The sequence below is a fragment of the Polypterus senegalus genome, chromosome 15, assembly GCF_016835505.1.
Source record: "Polypterus senegalus isolate Bchr_013 chromosome 15, ASM1683550v1, whole genome shotgun sequence".
Lineage (NCBI taxonomy): Eukaryota > Metazoa > Chordata > Cladistia > Polypteriformes > Polypteridae > Polypterus > Polypterus senegalus.
This window is the reverse complement of record NC_053168.1, coordinates 62,258,175-62,271,998: the sequence shown is the minus strand read 5'-3', so window position 1 is coordinate 62,271,998 and position 13,824 is coordinate 62,258,175. Positions and strand designations below refer to the sequence as shown.

The following is a 13,824-nucleotide window of genomic DNA, read 5'->3' as shown; positions in this document are numbered from 1 at the left end:
CCCTTCCTCAGTAGGTGGTTACCCATTAAGATTTAAATGTCAGGCAATTTTCCCCACAATTCTGTTGAACAGAAGTAGCTGCTCAAATGCTTGGTTAAGATGTCTACAAGAAACACACACTGTAAAACAATGCCAGCATTTCACAGGAATTAACCGTAATTTTTCAGAATAAAATACTGTATTGAAAAATGTACTGTGTAATCACAACAGGCTAAGCTGCCTTTTGTCACCAGGCAGCCAATTACAGTACAATAAGATTGCTTTTAGTTTGGGCTGGTCCGTGTTGCATTTTGGGACATTTTCAGTTGATGCATTTTCATACTGGCTCATGTATATGAGTGGTGAAATGACAGTTAAAAGTGACATCCTAGCTACAGGGACAAGGATGGAAATGTGTTTCATATTGTACAAACATTAAAAAGTTTTTGTTCACACAGAGAACCACATGCACAAAGAATGAGGTGGACAGAAGGACTTTAGGCACCTTCAAAACTCACCTTGATGTAAATTTTGTAGAAAATAAGCAAATACACTAAACAAATCCTATTAAAATACATTACATTAACTGTGTATTTCCACAGTCAAAAAACTATAATATGAAAAATGGTTAAAACAATGATTTTAAAAGATAAATGCATGTAAACCTACATTTTAGCAGTGTTTTCACTGTCAGTTTCAAGTAATTGTTTAAATGTGCAGGACTATTTGTATTGCTGTAAAATCACAATGGCACAGAAAACTAAATTTGCATAAAGTTAATATATTTGCATAAGTACCACCCCCTTTGCAGCAGCATTGTAAATTATTCCTGATGACTTCCACAACTTTGCACTGTGAAAAACAAAAACTTACAGATGTGCTGAAGATTGTTTGTGGTTATGGATGCTGATTTATGTTGTTTTTTGATAAACTGGGGAATCTGTAACACACGCGACATCACAAAAGCAACCTTTCCTTTTCCACCACACAACATAAAATAATTCTATAGAACACTGATTTCGAGTTAATCAATAAAAATGATAGTATGTGTGTCTGTTGGGCAAATGATTTGGTCACCTGAATTGCAAGTAATTTAACTGTTAGGTTATGTACATTTTTTATAACATCTTTTAACTGAAATTGTTTTTTGTAAATATAAAGTAAATTACTGGCTACTGAATTGTAGAGCTACTACATTTAAAATGTAAAAAATCAGGAAATTACCATAATTTAACCGCTACATCACATTCATTTTGTGGTCCAGTTTACTGTGACATCACTGTATAGCATTATATCTTTGTTGTAATATACAGTAATATGATACAGTAAAATACTGTGAAAGTAATGCAATTAGCAGCCAGTAACATTACAGTAATTCACAGTCAAATTTTTTAGAGTGCAAATCCAGTTACTTTTGACATACTTTATACTGTAAGTATTTTAAACTGTATTTGTTTACCAAAAAAGTTCATCCTTCTCAGTTCAGTTAAAGCAGATATATACTATTTCACAATGAGAGGCTTCATATGTGCCATTATATGCTAGAATACAGTGTAAACTTGATTATAACCATGACACTAAATTGTCTTATGCATCTACATTTATGTTTAATTATTTACTATTGTGGAGGACTGCTGGCTTCCCATGCTGGTCCTCACCCCCAGGCCGCCAGGAGGAGCTCTCCCGACAGCAGGATCGTGCCCCGAGGTCCAGCAGGGCCTTATGGACTTTGTAGTGTTTATACACAGCCCTGCTGGATACCTTGGGGACCACCAGGAGTCGCTGTAGGGGGGCTTATGGGCTCTGTGATGCCGTATGACCCGGGAGTACGTCACGGTCACGTGACGGGAAGAAATGTCGTGCTCCCGGGTTGAAGTGGTGGATTGATTGCCCTGACCCGGAAGGAATAAGGAACTGTGGACTGCTGGTACAGGAACACCTCCGGGTCAGGGGCTATAAAAGGACGAAGGCTCAGTCCAGACGCTGAGCTGTGCTGGGTGGGAGAGTAGCAAAGTGTCTGGGCGAGGAGGAGTGGTTAGTGTTTTTGTGAGTAAAGTAGTTTATTGGTTTATGAGTAGTGTGGAAGGTGCTTGGTGCACTCTGAAGAATAATAATAAAAAGTCTTGGACTTTTACCTGGTGTTTGGAGTCATCCCTGAGGGTTCAAGGGAGCACTAGCGCCCCCTACTGCCACACTATATAAAAACATATAATGAAGTACGGAAATCTTTTTTACTTGGAATAGCTTTCACAAATTAGCAGTTTAATGCAGAACATGTAAGAGAAATAGCAGTCAAACAATGTCATCAATATGTTTTACATATAGATGCTGATCGGTGGCGCAGTGGTAGCACTCCTGCCTCGCAGTTAGGAGACCTGGGTTTGCTTCCCAGGTCCTCCCTGCATGGAGTTTGCATGTTCTCCCCGTGTCTGCGAGGGTTTCCTCCCACAGTCCAAAGACATGCAGGTTAGGTGCATTGGCGATTCTAAATTGACCCTAGTGTGTGTGTGTGTGTGGGTGCGCGTCCTGCCTGGGGTTTGTTTCCTGCCTTGTGCCCAGTGTTGGCTGGGATTGGCTCAAGCAGACCCCCGTGACCCTGTAGTTAGGATATAGCAGGTTGGAGAATGGATGGATGGATGGATATAATGCTGAATGCCCATATCTGTAGCACTGAAACAGTCAAGGTCGATGATAAAGGTTTAATGTGATGTTTTATGGCATCAGCCCAAAAGAGTACTATTGCTGATGCATACTTGACAAAGCTAAACTGACTTCCTGTCGCTTTGACTACATAGTAAATTCCTTTAGATTCTCAGCCCCATCTAAACCAAAAAATTAAATAAATAAAAAGTAACTGTATTAGCTACAACTCCTCAAGTTTTGTAGTCACTTACTAAGTATCTAAAGAGCTGGGGATGAAAACAAAATCATGCAGCTAAATGGAATGATTCTTAAGGATTATAGCTAAAAGGCTGGGAAGATTTCCATTGGATCTGTTATTGTAGGTTGAATGTTTTGTTTATATTTTCAAGAAGTTAAATTGTAAACCAATAAACCAAACAATTTATTCCTTATAGTGTGAGAACAATTACAGAATTTAGCAAATTGCTTTACACCACAAATACACTAAAGTGTTATAGTGACAAGTAACATTTCTGCTCTATGTTACTTAAAATAAATATCTGCTTTTAAATTAAAAAATCCAAAAATGTTTTTGGAGTAAAAATATCATCCGTGCTTAGCTCAATGGAATACTTAAAATGTAAGCTTATAACTTTGATGATCAGTAACATTTAAAATAACAATTATCGAAAGATGTTGATGACCTATGTGTTATAGAAAATCTTTGAATACAAATACTAATGATATTTATCAATATTTTAGGAACAAATTCATAATGTGTGATGAACAATACTTATTAATAAACAGTTACAAATGTCTGTATGTGTGTCTGGTCCCTCTGAGCAATCTAAGTGATCAGTTTCAGTTTCGTTTAATTGGTCCGTTTGGCTGTGGTTGCTCAGTCACACACAATCAGTACAGAAAACGCTGGGCAAGACAGGTTAACACACACAACTATACCGTGAAAAGAATGGTGAGAGACACATTCAAACTTGATAAGTATTCACAGTAATACAATGATGCCTTCACATTGGGTAATGGGACAAAAAGCAAAGTAGAAAGCAATGTTCCCCAAAATGAAAGTCTGAGAAGCACATTTTACAGGAAAGCAATTGAGAGGGGAAGTGTCAGGCAAGAGAGGTTGAGACACACAAGGATGAACACTGATATATTATAGTATATTTAAGGCAAGAGAGAGCAAATATTTTTATATTTATCCTATTACCTGTCTTTGACTGGTAACATAACTAGTCTATTATAAGCTTATACACCTGCAGAAACATAGTTATACCCAAAAACAGTAGCCCAGTTCGCATAGGAAGTTAGAACAGTCTGTTATCCAAATGATTAGGTGTACATGTCCCTTATGCTGACAATGGTTACCAGAGGAACACTTATCGAGCTTTTAATAAAAGGCAATCATTTTTGATTTCAGAATCTTTTTATTACTATCTACTACTGTGGCACACCACAAATATCTTGACAATTTGTTTATTATATGCACAGATATTAATTTGTTCTTAATAAGACATCATAAGTCAATAACTTACTCCTCACATACATTGCAACTGCTATGACTTTCTTCTCGACACTGAAAATTGTATCTGCACTGGCCTTAGACTCGAGCAGCCTGTTCTGCGGTGGATATCTTTAGCAATGAATCCAAACCCCCATTGGAGTCACACATGCAGACAATGCATACTGTGGTGGAATCTGAATAACAGCACATCTACCAGGATAGCTGAGGTTATGGTTTGATGTGTTGTTGCTTTAAATATTTGGTTATATTTATTCCTTATGATAATTCCAAACACGTTAATTCTTCCAGGACATTCTGTTACATATCATATATTTTCTTGCGGCATTCCTGTTTAGGGCCAATTTTCAACATGGCAATGACCACTCACACAACCACAGCTCTCATCTCTAGACAATGGTCAGGTGCTGTTGGCACTCTACCCTGTTCTTAAGAGAGTTTGTATGTGATATTTTATAATAGCAGACAAAGTCAGAACCATGAATCTTTCTCTCTGTCTTGCACCAGTTTATCAGTGTTTGAATGGATGTGCCACGAGAAACATTTACCATCTGTACAACTCTATGCTATGGCACAGTCGCTTGTGAGTTTTACTTCAAGAGTAATAACTATCAACCCTTTCTGGATTAATAGATTTTTCCTCAGCATTCATTTCTTACCCATGTGACCAGTTATTAATGCTGGTTTTTATACACATTTTAATTTATTTTTTTGCTTTAATTATTATTGTCTCAGTGTGTAATTAGCTTTTCAATGAAGCAATCACCATTTTTAGAAAAACATTCAGCTGTCAAATATGTGTGAATCTATTTTAAGTAAAAGTAAAATTTCCTCTGATATGAAAAAAATCATAAGTATGAGATATACTTAGATTATGTGTCAAGTAAACACAAAAAAAGTGAAACAAAAATAAAATACTAAGTGCTTTATATTCTATGTCAATGCAAAGGATTTCCAAGGTCAGACATGACTGCTTATCTAAAAGAGAAGCAGGGAATACTCTGAATGAACTTCAGGATTGCACTATATCAGCAACACATGCTCATTGTCATAATGTCTTCATGCTTAACAATATATACTGTACATTATATTGTAATACATAGGATAGAATTGACCCCAGTATTCAAATTCAATATATTTCAGAAAATGTTTTTATTTAAAAATGCACAATCTTTAACTTTAGGAACTGAGTAAGATCACACAGAATGTAACCCATTTGACCCTGTTACTATACACAGTAGGAACAAAATGCTTGCAGAATAGTATTCAACAGACATCTGTGATGTGAAGCAACAGATTTAAATTCACCATGCAAATGATTGCCTAATTTTGTCTAATGTCATATTAAGCACTTTCAGGTACTTACACACCATGCTGCTCTAGCAAGCCACAAAACTACAACCAAGTTATGTGGGTTAAGAAATCACTTAATAGCTGCATGGTGTTGCTTCTTAGCTTGATTTTTGTTTTGTGAAGAGGTGAGCTATAGATCTCTGTAACACCGACTGGACTGCACAATAACATACTGTACATAGCATACAGGCTTGGACAGATTTGTGGCAGATGAAATTTAATGTCAGTAAATGTAACTAATTACATATAAGAAGTTAAAATGTTAGGTTTGAATACACAATGGGCGGTCGAAAAATCGAGAGTACACCTTATGAGAAGGATTTAGGAGTCATAGTTGACTCTAAGCTATCGACTTCCTGACAATGTTCAGAAGCCATTAAGAAGGCAAACAGAATATTAGATTATATAGCATGAGATGTGGAGTACAAGTCCAAGGAGGTTATGCTCAGACTTTATAATGCACTGGTGAGCCTCATCTGGAATACCGTGTGCAGTTTTGGTCTCCAGGCTACAAAAAAGACATATCAGCACTAGAAAAGTTCCACAGAAGAGCGACTAGGCTGATTCCAGGGCTACAGGGGTTGAATTATGAGGAAAGATTAAAAGAGCTGAGCCTATACAGTTTAAGCAAAAGAAGATTAAGAGGTGACAAGATTGAAGTGTTTAAAATTATGAAGTGAATTAGTACAGTGGATCGAGACTGTTATTTTAAAATGAGTTCTTTAAGAACACACGGACACAGTTGGAAACATGTTAAGGGTAAATTTCGCACAAACATTAGGAATTTTTTCTTTACACAAAGAACGCCAGACACTTGGAATAAGCTACCAAGTAGTGTGGTAGACAGTAAGACGTTAGGGACTTTCAAAACTCAACTTGATGGTTTTTTGGAAGGAATAAGTGGATAGGACTGGCAAGCTTTTTTGGGCTGAATGGCCGTTCTCGCCTTCATTGTTCTAATGTTCTAATTAAAATTTATAATACATCAATCAGTCAGTCTTAATTTTACACAGATGATCTTATATAATGGGTGGGTAAAAATAAAAAAAGCTGGTCAAGGCCCTATAAGAGATTTCTGCATCTCCAAGTAAATCTGAAATGACATGCCACTGTGTCTGCTTATTATGATAACCTGTTGTATCTCATGATTTCCATGCTCCTACATCTAGAAAAAGATGCATGTTTTTAAAAACAGACAAATGCATTTTACTGCACAGTAAAAGCATCTACTACTCTTTGCCAATGCAGAAGTTTTATGTGTAAATTTTGTTATTCAGAAAGGTAGTTCATTGTAGCATTCAAATGGAAGGAACATCACTGGACAGAAGGGCCATCCACAGTAAGGCACAGCCATGCGCACACCTACGCTCAGTCAGACTTGGACAATATTGAATGGACAATTCACCTAAGATGCATGAGTTTGGGATGTGGAAGGAAACCAAAATATGGGGAGAAAACAAATGCAAACTCTGGGAGAATGTTCAAATACAGTACCACAGAATTAGAAACTGGGCCGGGAATCTGATATCTGGAATTGTTGTGTAACAGAGCTAACAACTGTACCACCATATAGTCTTATTTATTAATGAAAGTGTGCTTTCTGTATACATTAAGCACTTAGCATCTCTAAGGTCAGAATTCTTTAGGTTAAAAAGTAAAATGTAATGAATTGTTCTCATCTTTGACATGTAATACTTCTGCTGCTTATGTGATAAATCTATTTGCCTGGTTGTACTTCATCATTAATTGTGTAGATTTTTCCAATTAGGTGTTTGGGTGTCACTCTCAAGGTTCTGCACAATGCACTACTGCTTATGGAAGTTAATGTGCAAAGTCTGTGTTCATAACGTGATAAGAAAACTGCTAAAATAATTACAGTACATACTATATGAGTGGATCAACCCATTTGTCATGTCCATCCAGGAGATATAGTAGATAGTTGGGCGTTTACTACACATAAAATGTCATTTTTAATCATTTTTATGTTTCTATTTTCACAGAGTTCAACTATTGAGAAACACACACACACAGATAATGAGCCGCCTGAAAGTCTGTAGGAAGTTTATGTAATGTTGTTTATTCCAAAGCTTTCTTTGAAGGCAGACTGGAAAGGAATTAAATCACACTGAGCTCAGACAGCACAAATCTATCAGCTGATTGGCTGCCGATTAAACCTGAAAACAATCAGCCACTAGCTACTGTGCAGTGTGAAGGGCATGGTGAATTTTATTGCTGAAAGATTCCAATTAGTTTATGCAAAAAAAGCTAAACTGTGCTATATTTTTTTAAGGAGTAAAAAGCATGGGGTGAAATGTGAAGACATTTAAGGTGCATGATGATGTGTTTTCATTTCATCCTCTAGATGAAATTAGAAATATATGCAGCTCCGAGCAATTTCTGAGATTGCTATGCTGTCCAAGAATTTGTCATTTTCTCCAGGCTTTCTTTATAAGCCATTCACATATACTGTACTTTAGGTGTGATTATGGAAAGCACAGCCTTATCTTTTTTTGCAAAGCAGTGGATTCAGACGCACAGTAGCTCAGCCTGCTCACGTCTGCTCAAGTCGTCAGCATTTTTTATTATAGGTGTAACTAAGTATAAAGTTTTTCATGATTCTGCATTTTTGTATTTCTATGGACCAAATGTTTACAGTCACAAAAGCAGGTAAAAAGCAATTAATATAACCTTAAAGGAAACCTAGAAATTAAAACATTTTGAATATCATATGCTTAGTAAAGCTGAATTCTCTTCAAGTGCATTCATATATTTGAAGCTTTCATTTATGAAAACTGTAAGAGGATGTCCAGATAACATGTTGTCAAGGCAAATACCATCAGGTGGCACAGGGCATAGCTGGACCCTACAGAAATCCTCCACCTACAGAGAGAGACATTGGCAGCAGGGTACATTCAACAGAAGCCAGTACGGGAATACAAGAATATAAACTCCGGCCTTTAATACTAAGCAAATTACAGGCATATGCTATCCCCAGTATACTCTGCTTTTTTTGGTGTTTGATCCTTCTTATAATATTGGCTGCTTTCCAGATGACAGATATGCAGATGTTCTAGGAACCAGGTAGAATCTTTGTCATATTTTTTTTTTTTAAAGATTTTCTTGGACTGCTTTCTTGAAATGCCTACTGTTTCTTTAGATTAGTTTTTTTTTGAGCCACAATCGCTTTATTACATAAATTAGAGTCAATAATGCACTAGCCACAAAAATTGCAGCTTGGAGTGATGACAAATCTCAACATGAGTTAGAAATTTCACAAGAATAAAGGATACTAGCGAACTACAAAGATTGGGATGTGCAATACAGTGGTAGGTGTTATAAAAAAGTAAAAAAAAAAGCTAATTATCTCTACATCTTTCATATAGATGAGAATGTAAATATCTGTCACTTACATTTGATGCAATAAATGTACAAGTTACACCTCTATTAGCCTTCTTGCATTCAGGACCAGCATGTTACTAAGAATGAGACGATACACTTATTGCACTTATATTGTGATGCACGGTTAATAGTCTTGCAAGCTATAAGGCGCCTTCCTTTCCTTTTAACTAAATACATTTAGTACAAATTTAAGTGACGTTTAACAGGCATTGCACCAGTGACTGACACCTTAATAAGCTTCCAGAAATTGACATTTTCTAAAATGACAATTAACACATACACAATATGATCTGTGAAAATCTAGAGAAATGAGCACCACTATCAGATACTGATATAAAGCTTTGACACGCACATGCCATGTTTTAATGCTATGATGTCTTGTTGCTTCACCCCACACACTGGCCCTGCTTGCATTTAATATCAGCTTGAATGGAAAAGTTGAATTAGTTTTCCTGATATTAAATTTTGTCACCTATATATGAGAACATTGTGGCTATTAGCTGACACAGTAATTTGACTTGGTTCAATCCTGATCAGGATGTGAGTGATAGTGAGAGATAGGCCTCATCACATGGATGCAGATGGAGCAGTTAGCAATTAAAGTCACTAGAGTTCTCTCTTGTGAGTAGCCAGTATGATAAGAAGTGAATAAATTTGTCATTATAAACAATGTTTCAAAATACAGTTTTTTATCGTTGAAGGAACTCAAATTAAACAGTAGTGGTTATCACAAATAATTCCCACTAATGATACCAGTTCCTTTAATATTTGCATTGAATTGGTTAAAGAAACAGCTATATGCATTTTAATGTTTGTGTGTTCTCAGTTAAATCTATCATCTGGTCATTGCCTGCGAAGAGTTTTGAAATTCTCTGATATCTGCATGGGCTTTTCTAAGGTACTCCAGTCTTACTCCTCATCTCGAACCACATAGATGTTAAGTTCATTTTAAATTGTACCCATGTGAGTGTGTGCATGAGTGTGTCAAATTGTTTCCTAATTTGTGCCGAGGCCTGCAGAACACACTCCAGCTCCGACACACCTCTACAATGGAGTAATCAGGTCTGGGAATATACACAAATATTTTTGTAAACTTTGCGATAATTTTGTAATTATTTAAGCCTATTTTTAATTTTAAATTTAAGTAGTATTTTTCTATGAGAGCTCCTAATTAATATTTGGGATTGTTAACTGTAATTTAAGTCATTTATGAAATTCATCCATCAATCCATTTCTCGAACCCACTTATCCATAGCAGGGTCACGAGACAGCTGGAACCTATTCCAGCAATCATCATGCACAAGGCAGGTACAACATGCCAGTCCATCAGAGGACATTTAAGAAATCCTTCTCCATTTTTTATCACCAGAGACAACACCTGGATAGGGAAAGAGCCCATCAGAGGGCATTTATGATATCCTTCTCCATTTTAATCACCTTCATTTCAAATGATGGATCGACAAGAGTCAGAGTCTATTCTAGAAAAAATAAAACCTAGGCTAGGACATCCTAAACTGGGACAACCCTCCCTCTACAGGAACTAAAAAAACAAAAAAAAAAAAACAGCGATAACATAGAGTCACACTTTAGCAATTTGGAGCTGTCAGTCAGTTTAATAGCATGTTTGTGAGCCATTGCAGGAAACCAGAATCCCTGAAGGAAACTCACATATATACAGTATGAAAAGACATCTCAAGCTGGAAAAAAAGGGTCTCAAATCCTGTGAAGTCTGCCAATGTATTGTCCTAGCTAAAATATAATACACAGTATAAACATATTTACTATAAGAGTGAACCAAGCGCTTGTGTATGATTATGATGTTTTAAGGGTCAATTACTCCCAAAAAAAGAACTTAACAAAAGCCAGATAATACAATCGTTAAACTAAACCTTTACCAAGTTTCTGTTCTTTATTTCACGTAAAACATCTGATCTGAAACAAAGGGGCCATGCTAACCAGGCCTCACAGTCATAAGCCACAAAGGAGCATATCCTCTAATTACATCATAAAAAGCATCTTCTCCCCAAAGAACAAGTCGATGCTGCAAAACCTTTAAATCCCTGGGGGAAGTTTTGCTGTCTTCGACACTTTGCCAGATAAGGATACCTAAAACCAGCCTTTCATAATGGGATATACCCTGTGAGGCTTGAAACTGTATTATCCAATCGTAGTTGAGCAACCTTTTTCCTTATTGATGTACCTCTGCCAGGTGAAGTCACTTTTCCCTAGGGGAGTGTTGCAATCAGTTTGTTGAAGAAACGAAAGTGCTCTGGTAGACAAATCAATGACAAGCAAAAGCAGGTTAGTCAGCATTGATCTTCCAGACTGCTTGTTCATTACTTTCTATACATACAAAATCCTATTTGATATCAAGGTGATCTTTGAGGCCAAATGCAGTGAAGTATACTATACTTTCAGAAAGTATGATTATTTTTTTATCCTAAATGCAAATGACAGCTCATATACCAATTAAAACAAGCGGAGGTGCACAATTTTGTTTAATGTTGTGGATGCCTAAGTTATTCTGACACAGAACACACCATCATCATCATCATCATTATATATATATATATATATATATATATATATATATATATATATATATATTTATATATATATATATATATACATTTTTTTTACTTACACATAGCTTAACTCTCTGTATAGTAATAATGAATTCCTTTCAATCCAGTTTACTCCATTGCAATGGCTTGTCTTCTGCTTTCATAAATCCGTTCCCTTTTAATCTCCTTACTCAGCTGCTGGATAGCTGCAACCTCTTTAAAAATTCAGGATATCAGTGTAATTGTAAATTGATCTGTCTCCATGGCAAGAGGCCGGGGGCACTTTTTCTGTCCAGGAAAGCAACCAGTCTTGACTGGCCACTGCCTTCATCCATAAGATTAATACACATACAGTAAATGCTGGCACTACCAGTGCATTTAATGAGTTGTGTATAGTGGTATAGTTACAGTCCCAAGGGCAAGCATTGTTATTGCTTCCTAATCAAAATAATTTCTGGTGAATATCATAGGGATGCTTTTTGTTACAATTTACTCAATACTGCATTCTCATTTTGATTTTGCAGCAAAGCAATTTACAGTACTTGTTTTAATTACCGAATGCAAACAATGACCCTATATTGCTTTTATTCATTTGCTAAATATTCAACCATAATGACTGAGTGGGTGCTTAAAAGCTATGCCAGAGTATACCATATTCTAAAACAGTCATACCTTAAGCTTTTTTTACCCCCAAGTTTCTTAATATTTTAAGTTTGACCTTTCCGTATAAAAAATAAACCCTGACAAACAGATTGTTATCAAATCATAGGCATGATGCTGTAAAGTGGAAAAAAGCTGGGATTGCCTTGTTCAGGTTGAACACACTGTGTCCCACATTTGACATCAAGCTAATAAACATCTCTGGACAATATGGCAAAATCAATAAATATATTAAAATAATGAACAAATGAGAAATGAATCACATTCAATAAGAATAAAGTTGCTCTGTTACAATAAACATATTTCATTAGAATGTTCGCATTAGTAGTACCATTTAATTAATTTAAGTAAGGAAAAGCTAATATCAACCTACTTAAGCATTTCAGGAGAAAACTGTTCTAAAAAGTGCGAATTCTGCAAGAAAATAGTCACAGCATATACAGTATACCATTCGATTCTGAATTAGATTCACTTCAGTATTGCACCTTAACATTGTGTACCAAAATCACAAAAGCATAGGTCTCCAGCTACTGCCTGCTATCTTCATTATGGTTACGACAGCAGCACACTTGTCAAACATTTCAGCAATAGTCTGTTACACTAAGTACATGTCTATGGGACATCAGCTAGAAAAGTGGCTGCTGCGGAGAATCTTACCCTGACCTTCTTTTAATCTTTAATGTAGCACAATGAAATGACCTAGTAACTTATAGTGTACATTGTGCTGCAAATACACACCTTAATCTGCAGATAAATGCACTTTTAAGTCTTTTCTTGTGAAACTATCCTATAAAAGAGAAAGAAGAGGCTTACCTGTTTTCCAGACATACACTGATTTGGTGTCTTCTTCATTCTGAGCCTCAGCGTCCCAGATTCCTAACAACAGGAGCACAAGCATCCACAAACAAGGGGCTAAGAAAGCAGTCTCCCATGGACCACTGAGCATTGTAGCCCTTCTTCTTAAACCCATACCTTAAGCAGGATGATTTAATCCACAGGATAAAGGGCAAAAGCCTTGGATGAAAAGTGTTTGTCTTTAAGGGTGTTAGTATTCCTTCATGAATGGTGTCGGAAGGAGTCACCACCCTCAGCTTTATATTGTTGGTTGTCAGTAGAAAAGAATAAAACTGCCTAACACAAGGGAACAATAGAGCCTTTAGCCTTCACTGCTGCCAGCCCCTGCTTCGGCTGCTGTTGACGTTGCTCCTCTCTCTCCTCTATTCAGCAAATAGTGACAGTTTTCCATCAGTCGGGAGAGACAGCTGTCCACAGGGGGCTACAACTGACTGAGCAGGTTATCTGACTCTAGGAGGTAGCAATAGTCATTTACACCAGCTGGAGAGAGAGGGAGAGAGAGGGAGAGTGAGTGAGTGAGTGAGTGAGCGAGAGAGAGAGAGACGGGAGGTGTTGGGGGGGCTGGGTGGAGAAAAGAAAAGATCCTGTAACACACTGCATTAGAAACACTGCTGAATGAGAATGCCGCACAAGCTGTACAAGAGTAAAATAACAGAAAGGGGAAAAAGTGGAGGCTGCCAAGAACCCGTAAGCTGATTCCTTTACACACAATTTGACCAAGTGCATCATATTTCCAATTGTTTCTGAAATTTCCAAACAGGAAGCAGCACAAAGCACAAAGTCGGCCACTTTTCGAAGGAAGACTCAGGAAGGGATTTGAGAGGTAAGGTAAGCTAATCAAATCACTGAGGGCTA

General features: G+C 36.8%; 1 protein-coding gene across 1 annotated transcript in view; it reads right to left on the bottom strand.

Moving 5' to 3' along the window:
• The window catches only part of thsd7aa (thrombospondin, type I, domain containing 7Aa), a 455,572-nt gene extending 442,147 nt beyond the window's left edge, over positions 1 to 13,425 (bottom strand). The window contains exon 1 of the mRNA XM_039736556.1: positions 12,928 to 13,425. Within this exon, the coding sequence (XP_039592490.1) occupies positions 12,928 to 13,084 (157 nt within the window). The 5' untranslated portion in view covers positions 13,085 to 13,425. The remainder of the gene's footprint in view (positions 1 to 12,927) is intronic.
• Between the last annotated feature and the right edge of the window lie 399 nt (positions 13,426 to 13,824).